This window comes from Malaclemys terrapin, chromosome 3 (genome assembly GCF_027887155.1).
Source record: "Malaclemys terrapin pileata isolate rMalTer1 chromosome 3, rMalTer1.hap1, whole genome shotgun sequence".
NCBI lineage: Eukaryota > Metazoa > Chordata > Testudines > Emydidae > Malaclemys > Malaclemys terrapin.
The window spans coordinates 98,171,996-98,189,622 of NC_071507.1; the positions used below are offsets into that span (position 1 = coordinate 98,171,996).

Consider the following 17,627-nt stretch of genomic DNA (forward strand, 5'->3'; position numbering starts at 1 on the left):
GTGCTTTTTGGCACAGAGTCACTTTTCTGATCATAACCACACTTGAAAGAAACATGCTTCCCTGCAAGAAAGAGCACTTGCCTGGCTCAGAGTCCCTTGGAATTCAAGGGAAACAACAGACTTTTGAAGATACAAATACACACACGCTATCCTTCATATCCATAGTTTCCCTGGTTCATTTAATGAAACAGCAAAGCTGAAAGAACCATGCTCTTTCATCTCCTTTTTTCTACTATCCACATTAAATGGTGACTTAAAGGGACAACTTGAAACGTCTCACTTTTACCCAACTGAAGTAAATTCCTTAACTGCATGGGGCATCTACCTGCAAAATTTCTGAATAGATTGTCCTGTTTCCTGCCTTTTGGTGTGTCAAAGACGTACACCAAAACCAGAGAAATCACATACACACACAGCAGGGGTCTCTAAATTCTAATGCACAAGCCCCTGATACCCTCCTACCAGACTCCAAGTGCTCTCCAGACCAGTGTTAAAATGTGGGGAGCAGGCGATGCTCTCTTGGCCCCATATTCAGAACAGCAGCAGCTCTATGTCTGTGTTATTATTAACCATCCTAATGCAGGATGTGGTGAAAGAGCATAAATGTGAATTTCTCCAGAGCAGTACATGGGAGAGATGAAACTGATCATCAGCAAAGCAGAGACCTGTCCATACACAAAGGGCTGTCAAATACAGTGAAAAACTAAAAATATTGGAGGAAACTCTTATTTTCTCTACTTTCTTTCACTTTTAGGATCCCATGGCTCAGTCACAGTGCTAGTGGGTACAAAATGTTCAGATGGAAATTTGATCATCTAAGTTCACAGAGTCCCATTAAAAACTGCTCAGTAACACTTTGGCTCAGAGATTTAATAGAAAAAGGCCAACTAAATCTGCAGATCCATGGAGTTTTAATAAAAACCAGAAATTCCAATTTCAGTGACTCACTAAGAATCATATCCTGAGGTTTCATCCCTGTTGTGAAAAGTTAGGGCTTTTTAAAGAAGGATTCTAATATATTAAAAATTCCTCTGCTTGATGGTCTATGTTAAATGAGTTTGGTGGAATCAGTTTAGTCCCTAGTAGATCAGAGTCCAAATCAAAAAAACATCACCACAAAAGCAATCAGTTGTCATCCTAATAGGCATTGAATGAGCATGGAAACTGAACTGAAGGTGCTCCTTCTAGATCAGAACAGAGGCCCATTGGCAAAGCAGTCTGGAGAAGCATGCATCACTGCTGTCTACTCTACTTCTGCATAGAAAACTTGTCTCCAGACCTATCAATCTGACATTTTTCACTCTGGTGTTCTTTACTTGATTTTCCCAACTTGCAATCTCTTTCACATTTGACGCTGATCACAACCCCATGCCTTTGACCTCATTTTACCCTAGTTTCTTTTTGGCCGATGAAAGGGGTGGCCTCATTGAAATGTAGGGCTGGAAGAGATCTCAAGAGGTCATCTAGTTCAGCCCCCTGCACTGAGGCAGGACCAAGTAAACCACCTCCAGTGACAGGAATTTCACAACCTCCCTTGGTAGCCTATCCAGTATTTAACTAAAACTCATTAAAGAGCCTGATTGGTGCCTTTCACTAGCACTGCATTCACTTGGGGGAGGGGGGGAATTAAAGAATGGGCAAAAATCTTCAGAGGCGTTTTGAAATGGGCTACATGGGCCCACACAGAACTTAGCAGGAAGATGGTTAAAACCTACCAATGACACACAGAGCTGTAGCAGATGTCTCTGCTCTCAACGTAGAGAAAGACAATGAATCCAGTTTTGGGGGAAAGTTGCTAGGTCACTCCATTAGGGAGAAAACATTGGGACTATCATAGTCAAGTTGTACCTTCAAAGGAATGTCCGACCCCAGTGACTTCTCCGAAGGAACACCCAGTGTTGAAGGATCTAAGAAGGGAGAGCTTTTGGAATTGAGACCCCTGCTGAGTTTGGATCAAAGGAAAAGGGAGTTTCTGAGACAGCTATGTTATGGACGATGTATGTGACTGCCACAAACCTCAATAAAAACCAATTCAGACTTTGTTATATGAGCGCTGTAAGTATAGTCTGCCAGCCACAGAGCCTGGAAGGGACAGTTTTACTTTTGTTCAGAATTTATGTTATCTTATAGGAAGCTTATATTTTGGGGTCTGGGAATAAGAGACCCAAAAGAGACATTTAAACCCATGGCCTTGCTTAATTTGACTCGTTGTCCAGGGACACAGAGCCAGCTAATCTAACTCATATTTCCTACTATAAATGGTAACATTTCAGCCTCTTTCACCCTCTTGAGATGCCACAAGGCAAGAATGACTGTTAATAACCCTTCTATTGGAGCTATGCCTGGGGAATAAAAAGGAAGGGAGAGGTGGAAATATACCTCCATCTGATATACTGACTTACTTGCTCTGTAAATACAAAGCAAAGAAATATCAAGATAGACTTCCTCAGCTGGACACAAAACCGGCTTGGAAGATGATCTACCAGAAACATAGAGCAATTTGCCCCACAGTTTTCAGATAAATTTGCCATACCAGGGAGAGAACAAGGATTATCATTCCCCTGATCCCATCTAGTTGAAGATGAGAATCTTTCAGTTTTTAGAATACTTAAAAGCAAATATTGCTCTAGTAAAAATATTTTTACGTAAGAACATCATGGTCATATTGGGTCAGACCCATGGTCCATCTAGCCAAAGATCCTGTCTTGTGACAGTGACTAATGCCAGATGCTTCAGAGGGAACGAACAGAACAGGCAATCAAGCTATTCATCCACTCCGAGGGTCTGGCAAACAGAGGCTAGTGACCATCTTGGCTAATCCTCCATGAATTTGCCTAGTTCTTTTTCGAACCTTGTTATAGTTTTGGCAACAAGTTTCACAGGTTGACTGTGCATTCTGTGAAGGAGTACTTCCTTTTGTTTGTTTTAAACCTGCTGCCTATTAATTTAATTGCGTCACCCCTGGTTCTTGTGTTATGTGAAGGAATAAACAACGCTTCCTTATTCTTCACTTTCTCCACACCAGTTAAGATTTTTATAAACCTCTATCATATTCTCTTCTGGTCATCTCTTTTCCAAAATGAAAAGTCCCAGTCTTAGAATCATAGAATATCAGGGTTGGAAGGGACCTCAGGAGGTCATCTAGTCCAACCCCCTGCTCAAAGCAGGACCAATCCCCAACTAAATCATCCCAGCCAGGGCTTTGTCAAGCCTAACCTTAAAAACCTCTAAGAAAGGAGATTCCACCACTTCCCTAGGTAACCCATTCCAGTGCTTCACCACCCTCCTAGTGAAAAAGTTCTTCCTAATATCCAACCTAAACCTCCCCCACTGCAACTTAAGACCATTACTCCTTGTTCTGTCATCTGCTACCACTGAGAACAATCTAGATCCATCCTCTTTGGAACCCCCTTTTAGGTAGTTGAAAGCAGCTATCAAATCCCTCTCATTCTTCTCTTCTGCAGACTAAATAATCCCAGTTCCCTCAGCATAAGTCATGTGCTCCAGCCCTGGAATCATTTTTGTTGCCATCCGCTGGACTCTTTCCAATTTTTCTACACCCTTCTTGTAGTGTGGGGCCCAAAACTGGACACACTACTCCAGATGAGGCCTCACCAATGCCGAATAGAGGGGAATGATCATGTCCCTCCATCTGCTGGCAATGCTCCTACTTATACAGCCCAAAATGCCATTAGCCTTCTTGGCAACAAGGGCACATTGTTGACTCATATCCAGTTTCTCATCCACTGTAACCCCTAGGACCTTTTCGGCAGGTCCTTCTTTATCTCTTTTAATATAGAAGCTGTTCCATACCACTAATCTTTTTTGTTGCCCTTCTCTCTACCTTTTCCAATTCTAACTTTTTTTTTTTTGAGATGAGGTGACAAGAACTGTACACAGTATTCAAGGTGTGGGCATACCATGGATTTATACAAAGGCATTATGATATTTTATGTCTTCTTATCTTTCCCTTTCCTAATGGTTCCTAATATTCTGTTAGCTTTTTTGACTGTTGCTACACAATAGTTCAAAACTATTCACAATGACTCCAAGATCTTTTTCTTGAGTGGTAACAGCTAATTTAGACCCCATCATTTTGTTTGGATACTTGGAATTATGTTTTCCAATGTGCATTACTTTGCATTTATCAACATTGAATCTCATCTGCCATTTTGTTACCCAGTCACCCAGTTTAGTGAGATCAGTTTGAACTCTTCACAGTCTGCTTTAGACTTAACTATCTTGAGTAATTTTGTATCATCTGCAAAGGGTTTACCCCTTTTCCCATATCATTTATGAATATGTTGAACGGCACTGATTCCACAGACTCCTGTCGGACACCACTATTTTCTTCTCTCCATTCTGAAAACTGACCATTTATTCCTACCTTTGATTTGTCTTTTAACCAGTTATTGATCCATGAAAGGACATTCCTTGTTATCCCATGGCTGCTTACTTTGCTTAAGAGCCTTTTGTGAGGGACCTAGACTTTCAGAAAGCCTTTGACAAAGTACACTGTATAAACCAAAACATCCTTGTCCACAAATATGTTGACACCCTGTAGCAGGGTGATCACCCCGATCATGCCTTGAAGGGCTTAAAACAGCTCTGGAGAGGGCTACAGCTGGGAAAAGAAAGGCTGATTGGGGGAAGCAGCCACAGGTAGGGCCTCGCCCCAGTCAGGCCACAGCTGGCCCTATAAGAGGGCTGAGGGCGGTGAAGACCAAGGCCTCAGAAGGGAGAGGGTCTGGGGCAGACAGGCCCCAGAGCAGAAGGGGAATCTACGCGAGGGTGAGAAGGCCATGATGGAGACCCAGACAGGGAGGGAGACCCACATGGGAGCCGAGCAGGCTACAGTGCACCCAAACCCTTCAAGAGGGAAGTAGGTTGTTCCAGACAGTGGAGAGCCTGCGGCAGCAGCAGGATTCCCTGTGAGCCCAGCTGCGAGGGAAGCTGGGGCAATAGGGAGCCCCCCCCCGCCGTCAGCTTTCTTAAAGAGGGAGGGTGTGTAGCGGGGTGGTCACCTAAAAAGAATGGCTCAGGTGTGGGAATCTCCCTCACATTCTTTTCAGTGAAGACAAGCAAAGAATTCATTTAGTTTGCCTGCAATGGCCTTGTCTTCCTTGAGTGCTCCTTTAACATCTCAATTGTCCAATGGCCTCACTGATTGTTTAGCAGGCTTCCTGCTTCTTGATGTTTGTTTTTGAGTCTTTGGCTAGTTGCTCTTCAAATTCTTTTTCACCAGCCTAATTATACTTTTGCACTCTACTTGCCAGAGTTTACGCTCCTTTCTATTTTTATCAGTAGGATTTAACTTCCAATGTTTAAAGGATGCTTTTTTGCCTCTAACCACTCCTTTTACTTTGTTTTTCAGCCATGATGGCATTTTTTTGGCCCTCTTACTATTTTTTTTTATTTGGGGTATACATTTCATTTTAACCTGTGTTACAGTGTTTTTAAACAGTTTCCATGCTACTTACAGGCATTTCACTTTTGGACTATATCTTTTAATTTCTGTTTAACTAGCTTCCCCATTTTTGTGTTCCCCTTTTTTAAATCTCCAAATAAGAAGACACAGCATTTCTCTGAGCAACTAACAATGAGAAGCCAACCTCCCACTGTGTTTACTAAAAGATTCCATTCATGGTTTTAAAAAAGTCTCAAGGGTCTATGATTTAATTATGTGGGATACAAAGAGTTTGAATAGGACTGCCAAATGTGTTTGGGCATACGATTTATCTATGAACTTTCAATTAGATAAACAGATGGGAGTAGACAACTCTACAAAAATGATGATTTCTTCCTTCCAAATATTAATTTACTCAATATTGTGTGACACAGGCTATCTGATGTCCATACAAACAAGGAAAGTCATTATCTACATAACTCAGATGTAAAAAAAAAAAAAAAAAAAAAAGGCAGGAAAACTCTTTTAGTGTTTATGGGTCTGGCATAAATTGCAAACATTCTGGGCTGGAAGTTAGCAAATGGATGGTTGGAGCTGTTTGAATGGAAAACAGTGGGGACTCAGGTCATAGCCAGATCCTCAGCTAGTGTAAATCAGCGAGCTCTATGGAAGTCTATGGAACTAGACTGATTCACATCAGTTGAGGAGGTTGACTTTGTTTGATAAAGAGGTCCTATTGCCTAAGAAGGTTCTAAACAATTTTTCTCTATAGCAGGTGGGTATTTTGCCTATGTAGTGTTTGTTTTGAATGGTAAGTGATGAAGAGCTGGATGCAAAAAAAGAAGATATTTAGAGAGTTATTTTCAATCCTTGCTTAAGACTTTGGACATTGAGGATTTTCAATCAATACTGAAGACCTCCTGATGGTGAGATGACAGAAGCATTGTATCCCATGACACAAAAAGACGATGTTGAATAAATCATTCTGGTGAGTTGGGCTATTTTTGGATATCAATAAAAGGTTTTGTAGCGTTAGGGTAGTGATATAATAGAGACAGGTACTCACATTACAATTGGATGACCCGTCAAATGTTGGGTACGAGCCATCAGGCCAATCTGTAGAGTCTATGATGCCTGACTGCCTGTGCTGGGCCTCATATTCCTTCAGCTGAAATGAAAGAACAAAGAAATGTTATATTTCTGATGGATACTGAACTATGAGATCTGCATAAACCCAATGTTCAGCAACAAAAATAGTCACTTTTAGTTTCTGTTCATACTGTTGTAAAGATGGGAAAAACAGAACTTCTGCAGTGCATTTCTCGTTTTTAATCCTCTAATTACATTAGAATGGAAAAAAAGTTTTGAGGTAATGACACTAATCAAAACGAGGAAGTGATCTGGAAACACTGTATATTTTAACTAATGAATTGTGGCTCCCAAGATGCAAATTACACATTCCTTGTTAAAGAAACACTTTGCACTGCATAGGTTAACTCAAGGTAGTCTTTGTACCTCCCTTACAAAGAAAGTGATCTAGGGATGGAAGTCTGAGATTCAGCTCTTTTAAATTTAAAACTAATGATTATCTTTATGGTTTTATAATAAAAAGTATAATACACAGAAAAGAACCAACTCCTAATGGGTCAAATTGTCAAGGAGGACACTGAAGTTGGACACAAGCATTTTGCTTGCATCTATTGTGCTTGCAACATGAGAATGGTCCCCTAGCACATTTGGAAGTTGCATATTTCAGTAACTATTTGTGTGCACAAGTGTGGCATTTGCAGACACAATGGATGCATATAAGCATGTAGCCATCAAAATTCAGGTTTGAAAATTAGGTCCCAAACATTCTCAGTTCCTGGTTTACATTTCTGATTAAAGCCCATTGACATCAGTGGAAAGACTGTCATTGACTTGAAGGGGTTTTGGATCAAGACCTAAATTTGTTAAGGGAAACAAGATAAAATCACTGATGTACATTTTATTGATAGTAATTCAGGCCACTAGAGGGAAGAAGTGCAACTACAAGCATAATGCATATTACACTTTATTATTACACACAAAAAACAATGCAAAGGTAAAGAATTAATTGCAGAGAAAATGAGAAATTTCTTAGTGTTAAGGTTACACTAGGAATCGTAATGTTTTTTATTATATGATTTCATACATGTTAGCGAATGGGGCATACTATTCACCAAACAACATACAATATAAAAGAGAAGGTAGCGGAGGTAATATCTTTTACTGGACCAACTTCTGCTGGTGAAAAAGTGACAAGCGTTGGAGCTTCACAGAGCTCTTTTTAAGGTCTGGGGAAGGTAACCAGAGTGTCGAGGCTATGTCTACTCTACAAAGTTATGTCGACCTATGTTACGTCAACATACAGCTGCTGCCGTTAGTATATCACCGGTGGGTGTGAATACTTGGCTCATTGTGTTGGTGGTGCGTGTACTCCCCAGGAGTGCTTGTATTGATGCAGAGTGCAGTGCACCATGGGTAGGTATCCCACTGTGCAACTCACCACCATCCAGCCTTTTGGGAAGTTTTTGCAATGCCTGATGGGAGCAATCAGTGCACTGGATGAGGTACACCACATGCTGTGATAGGCATGTGTAAGACCCATTGTGTTGCAGGGGATATTGATCATCATAGCAGTGGAGAGATGTCTGTAGCTTTTGCATCAGTGGTTATGGCAGGTTCCAGTGCACCCTTGTATTTATCTGTGACACTCTGGGTACCATTCCCAGACCTGAAGAAGAGCTCTATGTAAGCTCAAAACCTTGTGTCTCTCTCACTAACAGAAGTTGATCCAATAACAGATATTACCTCACCTACCTTGTCTCTCTAATGTCCTGGGATTAACATGGCTACAACACTGCATACATACAATATAAAATAAAGGATCTTCATCTTTTTTGCCACTCTAACTCAAGGAAGTATGTGTAAATAAACAGAATGTAAATGAGCACCATTTTATGCTTAAACTCCACCTTTTTCCATAACCTAAGCTGCACATACATAATACTTGGTGTTACAGTATGTATGTTGTGTGATCACGTATTTGCACAAAGGGACAATGTTATTGCTGTGGCTATCTGAACACTGAATTTCTTGGCTCTTATGCAAATGTCAACCTTAGTACATACTAACTAACATATATATTATATTTATTGGGATTTTACATCTTAAAAAAATAAATCGCAAAGGAAAGTTCATGTGAGCCAGTGCGTTTTGTGAAAAAAAGCATCTGTCTTAATTTTAACGGCAAGTCCCCCAAAATGGCTGAACAGATTTTCATGAAACTTGAACAAAACAAATCATCTTTTGTCTAAGAACAAAAATGGAAAATTCCTGCTCTAGGAGACATACCCATGCTAGCTCTGATTGAGCTGGCACACTAAAAATAGAGCAGAGCCCAGTGGCTAGCCCCTCTCGCTGTCATGCTGCCCTGGCTATACTCTATTTTTATGGGCTATCTGGATCAGAGCTGGTGCAGGTATGTCTTCCTGAGCTGGGAATTACACTCCCAGATCAAAGTGTATGCGTAGCCCTGAGCAGCATGACAACAGCTAATGAATAAGCACATTCTAGCAAGAACAGATAAAAACTGCAAAGCCTGACATGGACAATGTGCAATACAGAAAGGTACGGTGGTGAGGGAACATCAGATGAAATCTTATGCTTAGTTGTGAGGAATCAATTGAAGCAAGATGTAAGATGGCTATTTACAGTGCTAGCCTGAATGTGGTATTAAAAACTAACCAACACTGGGCTTGGTCAGTACGCAGATGGGGGAACTTCAACAGGAAAAGGGCTTGCAGAAATGTGCGCTGAACAGGTGCAGGCTGTCCTCTGACATAGATAACAAGCTCCCTTAGCTCAGACAGCCTGAATGCTTTTGAAATATTCTGACTTCATGTGAGTGATACTTGGAATATATTTATTTAAAGATGCACTGATACATCTACTCTGTCTCCATTTAGCATATGATAAAACTATTTGTTTTATTATTTTATAAAACACTGCAGAGTCTATATTATTATTTATACATTGCTATGAATGCACAGAGTCCCTCACAGGCAAATAAAATTCAAGATATCCCTGGCACAAGGGAATCACAATTTGCTGGTGTATCTACACTACAAGCGCTACAGTGGCACAGCTGCAGCTATGCTGTAGTGTAGACACTTGTCAGTGATGGAAGATGTTTTTTCTTTCACCGTAGTAAATCCACCCCCTCAACAGGCAGAGCTAGATCTATGGAAGTTTTAGGTGTAGGTCAGACCTGAATTTGACACTACACAATGAGAAAGGATAGTGAATGATGTGGCTGTGATGGAAGTTAGGATAAGGAAAACAATGATGACTCAATTACTTGCAGTCACGTGATTAGCTTTCATCACATGCATCAAGGGTCTACCCTCTTTAGGGGTTACACAGAATTGTTTTATGATGTTCAGTAAGACTTCAGAGTCCAAACTATTCATCATATTTTCCTTCTCTTAATGGGCACAGTCATAAACCCAAACCTTTGAATGTCTCAGACTGGTGCATTTTACAGCCTGGGGTATTTTTCTGAAGTTAGTGAAATTGACTGTGCTATGCATGCTTGGCATTTAGTATTGTAACTGATATCTCTGCCTAATTCTTTTCCAAACATGACTAAGGCACTGGTCCTCATTCAGAACTACATATATGTTGGGCTTGAAAGCATAAGAAATTTTGTATCAAAAAGGATACTTGTTTCTTGAACAAAGTTAGAAGTGTTTGAAAATAAGCGTTTAGTTTGAAAGTGCAACCTCAGCCTTTACTGTGGAGTCAGCCTCGTGACCTTATGATAAAGTGCCAGCACTATCAGACTCCTCAGAGATACTATGGACCACCACTTTGTTCTTTGCACAACACTCCACTATTCAGAAAAACACCCTGCTAGGGCCAACAGATAACAGGATACAGGGCATCCTCCCCAGAGGAAACTGGGATAGAACGAATCATGGGTAACTATATGCATCTCATACCCTAGCAAGTGCTTCCTCAATGGTGATCATCTTCTCTTTCACCATCATCATCAGCTGGATCCGTTCCTCATCGCTCATTGTGATCTCACTTGCCACATAACCAACATCCTCTCCTGAAGAAGAAAGGAAGAGATGCAACACACATATAAAACGACTCAGCACCGAAAGGCAAGTGTTTGGAAACAAGCATTGGCGATACTGCTTCAGTTCTAGAACCCAGTTCCCAACTGGGTCAGGCTAGACTGGATGAACCCTCCCCATACGCCACAATTTGATCTGTGTAGGGGAAAACTGCGGTTGTCACAACTTTGTGACTGATACTGTATCAGGCAGAGGGACGCAGCATAACAACACAGCGATGTACATGCAGGTTGCCAGTTTTGTTCCACTGGAAAATACAGGAAAGAGGGCAGCCTTATTCCTCCACAGTGATGGAGATCGGTGCCCCTCGCCTACAATAAACGTCCTACTGTGTGTGCTGAAATCAGCAGAGTTTGGTAAGAAGAAAGCAGATGCAGCCAAAATCATAATGTGTATAGGTGTATACATACCACTGATTGGGATCACATTTGAAAGTGGCCAGAGCAGTAAAGGGAGCAACCTGCCTTGATAAGTCACTTCTAAAGACATTTTTTTACATCCTAATCAGAGTCCTGTCATCTTTAACAAACTTTCACCACATTCACTGTGCCTGTTCAGCGGTTTGGGGAGGCATCTACCTGCAACAGAGTGATCCAACCAGGAGAGAGTGCGTTTGCAAGCACCTTCCCGCTCTCCACGTTTGCGCTACAGCATCACTGCACCTGTGTGACTCTACGACAGTACAGAGCTACGCTCAGTGTCCACTTGGAGCAGAACTGGGGAAGGAGCCCCGATAACCTAACTGGTGGATTCATCTTATGTGTTTTCATTTGCAGGCAAATACTTTCATCCCTTTTTCTGCTTGCAAACGGGCACTATGCAGACCCATGCTGAGCTCAGCCTTAAAGCAAATTGGAGAAGATACTGCAGAGCCAAAGCAGGGTGGAGTCTCTTGCTAACTATTCCTTAAACAAACATGTCTGCCATAAGAATAAATCATAGCAAGTGTAGCCAATAAATACAAAGTATCTTTAGCCCTCCTAGTTACGTGCCAGATGCAACCTAGCTTAAACGTACAGCTTTTTTCAACCCAGCTTCAATTGAAAATCTCTCTCTCTATTTGCAATGGTAGAAACATTCTGAGCCTCCAAATTGTGACTTGCCACAACCTCCCTCAAATCAGCTGGGTTAGGCCAAAGTGAGCAAATAAGAGATCAAGAAGCATCAAAGCACAGCCTTTTGGCAAAAAAAAGGGGATCAGATGTTATATTTGAAGACATGCCTTTCCCATTCCCCAGGATTTCACACTGATATTTTCATATTATTCTAGGGCATCTAGACATACATCTTCCACTAACAGAGCACTCTTATCTCCCATTGACTTTAACAGGCCACCCAGAACCTTGCAGGATTGAGGCCTAACAGAATACAGCGGATAACTCATCCTTTGAATGCAGCTAAAGCAGGGGTGGGCAAACTACGGCCCATGAGCCATTTTAAGCCGGCCCACGAGCCGGGTCTGGGGCTTGCACTGCTCCAGCTGGGGCGCAGGGTTGGGGGCTGCACTATGCGGCTCCCGGAAGCTGCGGCATGGCCCCGCTCCAGCTCCTATGCACTCCAATGGCCACCTCTGGTGTTCCAAGGGGAGCTGCAGGGGTGGGGCCTGTGGACGGGGCAGGGTGCAGAGCCACCTGGCTGCACCTCTGCATAGGAGCCGGACGGGGGGGACATGCTGCTGTTTCCGGGAGCCGTTTGAGTAAGTGCCACTTGGAGCCTAAGCCTCTCCCCATGCCCCAACCCCCTGTCCCAGCCCTGATCCCTCTCCTGCCCTCTGAACCCCTCAATCCCAGACTACAGCACCCTCCTGCACCCCAAACCTCTCATTCCCCAGCCCCACCCCAGAGCCCGCACCCCCAGCCGGAGCCTGCACTCCTCATTTCTGGCCCCATCCCGGAGCTCCCACCCCCAACCAGAGCCCTTACCTCCTCCCGCAGCCCAACCTCCAATTTTGTGAGCATTCATGGCCCACCATACAATTTCCATATCCAGATGTGGCCCTCAGGCCAAAAAGTTTGCCCACCCCTGAGCTAAAGTCACAATGGACCACATCTGATCATATTTATCTAGCATATTAGACCTACATAGATCCCTATTTGCCAAGTTACTATAATGTTTTAGTTTCTGTTTTGTGATTCTTGTTTCTTAGACTTTAAGGAGCTACAGAGACTCATTTTTAGTGCAGTGCGTCACTGTGTCTGTAAAGGTTTTACCTTTCGAAGTCTGTCTCATTATTCCTTTCTGATTCTTTCGGAAATTCTGCCAAAAATACTTATTCTTCTTTTTCCAGTCCGCTTTCCCTTAAGAAAAATGTACAGGACAGGAACGTTAATACGAAAATTAGATTTTCCTCTTTGAAAACTTCAGCATGTAACTTTACCAAGAAAGAAAAATTTCCCAATTTTTCTCATTTTCTGAATTTGATCTGTACAAGAATTGTGCTAATCTAGCTATCTAAAACAAACGTACGTTCTTTGGCATCAAAGATGGTTGTGGAGGATTGAGATAAGTTACCAAGAGGCATTTTTTGAATTATAAAACACAGACCCTTTTGTGTTCTTGTTGACATTTTAACTGTTCATGTTAAGCCTTGCTGTATTTTTGCAGCATTTTGTTTCTTATTCTCTTTAGTTAAGGCACAATTATTTTAGACTAAACCCCAACTCAGATAAGGAATGTTATTTTATTATATATTCCCTTTGCTGATCTGCATGAGAAATGCTATGAGACCATTAACTACATCTGTGACTCCTGCCATTTATTTGTGTTCTAGTTTTCTCAGTTTAAATCAGGTGCAGGTAGCCTTAGAAGGAATAAAAACCAAATACCCTCAGCAAAAACCTCAGGATTTTATAACTCTAGCTAATGAGTACCAGAGCTAGTTCCAGGAGCTAAGTACGAGAGGGCAGTCTGAAAAATAAACTTTGAAATACAAATACACCATTTAAAAACAACACAAAGTATCTCAAAAATTAAGGGAGAGAGGCTGGCAAATTATGCCTAATGATTTGAAAGTTAGTGTGGGAGGTGGCTTGAACAAGGCAAATAGACAAACCAACAATGATCTAACATTCTAGGATTTGCAACTCATGAGTTGCATATTTACAAAATGACAATATTAGCTGGACTGGATCTGTCTGCCACTTGTAGATGCTGCACCTCATTTTCAAAGGTGTACCCTCCGCGCCCGCCCCCCCCCCCCCCTTCCACAAACTTCAGTTAGGATTGTCGGTATTCAGCTCTTCAGATAATCTCACCCAACATACACAAAACTTAAAGAGATGTAAGAATTAAACAGAGGGAAACATGAAATGAAACATACTGACCTACAGAGCTTTCTTCAGAACTTGATTTATGAAGGGAAAGCCTAGAACACAAAAGAGAAATGGACTAATTATTGCAGAGTTCTCACATCTCCTGGGAGCTATCTGATTACAGTAAATTGTGGTTTCAAGCAAATGCATCAGCAAATGTTTTCCCTTCTTTTTCTTCTAAATGTAGCTATTTACAAACAGCCTCTCAGCTCTAATCGCAGTATTTTGACCACATGAACTCAGTTCCTCTCTGAAAACCTTGAAACAAGTTTTTTGACCAAGACAGACAAATATAGATTCAGACTCATAGACTCTAAGGTCAGAAGGGACCATTATGATCATCTAGTCTGACCTCCTGCATGATGCGGGCCACAAAAGCTGACCCACCCACTCCAGGAATAATTCTCTCCCTTGACTCAGCTGTTGAAGTCCCCAAATCATGATTTAAAGACTTCAAATCGCTGAGAATCCTCCAGCAAGCGACCCCTGCCCCATGCTGCGGAGGAAGGCGAAAAACCTCCAGGGCCTCTGCCAATCTACCCTGGAGGAAAATTCCTTCCCGACACCAAATATGGCGATCAGCTGAACCCGAGCATGCGGGCAAGATTCTCTAGCCAGATCCTCTGGAAAAAGTTCTCTGTAGTAACTTTTAATATCCCATCATTGACCATTGTTACTAATTACCAGCGATGGCACATTATTGAACTATTGACTAAAATCACTTTATCCCATCAAACCATCCCCTCCATAAACTTATCAAGCTTAATCTTAAAGCCAGAGAGGTCTTTCACCCCCACTGTTTCCCTCGTAAGGCTGTTCCAAAATTTCAGCCCTCTGATGGTTAGAAACCTTCGTCTAATTTCAAGCTTAAACTTCCCGACGGCCAGTTTATATCCATTTGTTCTCGTGTCCACATTAGTACTGAGCTGAAATAATTCCTCTCCCTCCCTGGTATTTATCCCTCTGATATATTTAAAGAGAGCAATCATATCCCCCCTCAGCCTTCTTTTGGTTAAGGTAAACAAACCGAGCTCCTCGAGTCTCCTTTCATACGACAGATTTTCCATTCCTCGGATCATCCTAGTGGCCCTTCTTTGTACCCGTTCCAGTTTGATTTCATCCTTTTTAAACATGGGAGACCAGAACTGCACATAGTACTCCAAATGAGGTCTCACCAGTGCCTTGTATAACGGAACCAGCACCTCCTTATCCCTACTATAAATGCCTTGCCTAATGCATCCCAAGACCGCATTAGCTTTTTTCACGGCCACGTCACATTGCCGACTCAGTCATCCTGCGATCAACCAGGACTCCGAGGTCCTTCTCCTCTTCCGTTACTTCCAACTGATGCGTCCCCAGCTTATAACTAAAATTCTTGTTAGTCATCCCTAAATGCATAACCTTACACTTCTCACTATTAAATTTCATCCTATTACTATTACTCCAGTTTACAAGGTCATCCAAATCTCCCGGCAGGATATCCCGATCCTTCTCCGAATTGGCAATACCTCCCAACTTTGTGTCATCCGCAAACTTTATCAGCCCACTCCTACATTTGGTTCCGAGGTCAGTAATGAATAGATTAAATAAAATAAAATCAGACCCAAAATTGAACCTTGAGGAACTCCACTGGTAACCTCCCTCCAACCTGACAGTTCACCTTTCAGTACGACCCGCTGCAGTCTCCCCTTTAACCAGTTCTTTATCCACCCTCTGGATTTTCATATTGATCCCCATCTTTTCCAATTTAACCAATAATTCCTCAAACGCTTTACTGAAATCGAGGTATATTAGATCCACTGCATTTCCTTTATCTAAAAAATCTGTTACTTTCTCAAAGAAGGAGATCAGGTTGGTTTGGCACAATCTACCTTTCGTTAAACCCCAGAATTACATCTAAGGGATCATAAGGATCCCTGATTCACATATTTTTCTTCTTCTATATAATAAAGGTGGAGGAACGGCCATGGAGGCTCTGCACGCTGCTCCCGCCCCACCCCGAGCACTGGCTCTGCAGCTCCCATTGGCCGGGAATGACCGCCAATGGGAGCTGCAGGCAGGGCTGGCTTTAGGACTTGTGAGGCCCAATTCAAATACCCAGCGGTCCGCTCTGGGTCTTCTGCGGCACTGAAGGACCCCCCCCCCACCGAAGTGCCGCTGAAGACCTGGAGCAGACCCCCCGCCGCCGGGTGAGTAAAAAAATTTTAAAATTTTAAAAGGCGCCTACGGCGCGGGGCCCTCTTAGGTGCAGGCACGGAGCCCTCTTAGCGCGGGGCCCGATTCCGGGGAATCGGTGGAATCGGCCGAAAGCCGGCCCTGGCTGCAGGGGCAGCGCCTGGGTGGAGGCAGCGCACAGAGCCGCCTGCTGCACCTCAGCCTAGGAGCAGCCAGGACAGGTTGCCGCTTGCGGGGAGCCATGCGGAGCCAGGTAGGGAGCCTGTCGGCCCTGCACCAACCGGACTATACACTGGCCTTTCTATGAAGATTAGAAATGCTGGTTTAGAGAGCTTTCCAGTTGGTACAGAGCCGAATAACACAGCTTTTACTGTACTCATTAATTAAACCCTCATCATACCATTGTGAGAGAGGGAACTGTCATTTCCCTAACTTTACAGACGGAAAAGCTAAGTGCCTTGCCTCAGATCAGACAGGATGTCTGCGGCAGAGCTGATTATCAGTCACTCTCCTGACTCCCATCATGTGCTTTACTATTATTTCCTCACTCAAAATCCAGCTAAAAGGACTTATTTTTAGCCCATATTATGTAAGAATATCAGCCAAAGTGATAAGTAACTCATTTGCTCCGTTTTTAAGTCCATGAATAATAGTTACTGAACTTTGCAAAGTTCTTTGAAATCTTCAGATGAAAATCTGTCTAGGAGTCTGAAGCAAAGCCCATTTAGATCAATGAAAATATTTCTGTTGGCTTCAATGGCCTTTGGATCACACACTCAGTGCAGGCCATTATTAGTGTGATTATGTGTGCATAGTGCTCTATTACATTATACTAGACAATAATGCCTCATAATACAATGCCTATGTTGTACCTATGCAAATAAAAACACGCATATTTCCATCTATGAAAAAAAACACAAAACCAATCCCCTCCACACCATTTTTACAAACCAAGTCTTGTATACAGTACATGGTATACTCTACTTACAGCATTCAGAGTGGTAGCCGTGTTAGTCTGTATCAGCAAAAACAACAAGGAGTCCTTGTGGCACCTTAGAGACTAAAATTTATTTGGGCATAAGCTTTCATGGGTTTGCAACCCCCCATCTTTTCATGTACTATGCATATACATCTTCCTACTCAATTTTCCACTCCGTGCATCTGATGAAGTGGGTTTTAGCCCACAAAAGCTTATGCCCAAATAAATGTGTTAGTCTCTAAGGTGCCACAAGTACTCCTCGTTGTTTCTGCTTACAGTAGAGCCTCAGAATTACAAACACCTTGGGAATGGAGGTTGTTCGTAACTCTGAACAAAATGTTATGGTTGTTCTTTCAAAAGTTTACAACTGAACATTGACGTAATACAGCTTTGAAACTTCACTATGCAGAAGAAAAAATGCTGCTTTTACCCATCTTAATTTATATGAAACAAGCACAGACAGTTTCCTTACTTTGTCTTTTTCTTTAAACTCCTCCCCCCCTTTTTAAGCGGTTCACATTTAACACGGGACTGTACAGTATTTGCATGTGCGTGTGTGTGCATGCGTGTCGGCTGCTGCTTGATTGCGT

At 42.3% G+C, this 17,627-nt stretch overlaps 1 protein-coding gene across 3 annotated transcripts in view; it reads right to left on the reverse strand.

Moving 5' to 3' along the window:
• The window catches only part of SASH1 (SAM and SH3 domain containing 1), a 248,113-nt gene that overhangs the window by 68,258 nt on the left and 162,228 nt on the right, over nt 1-17,627 (reverse strand). For all 3 annotated transcript variants that reach the window (XM_054021817.1, XM_054021818.1, XM_054021816.1), the window contains exons 5-8: nt 13,896-13,936; nt 12,783-12,869; nt 10,432-10,544; nt 6,474-6,575 (exon numbers count right to left, since the gene is read on the reverse strand). In XM_054021817.1, coding sequence (XP_053877792.1) covers nt 6,474-6,575; nt 10,432-10,544; nt 12,783-12,869; nt 13,896-13,936 — 343 coding nt within the window. The remainder of the gene's footprint in view (nt 1-6,473; nt 6,576-10,431; nt 10,545-12,782; nt 12,870-13,895; nt 13,937-17,627) is intronic.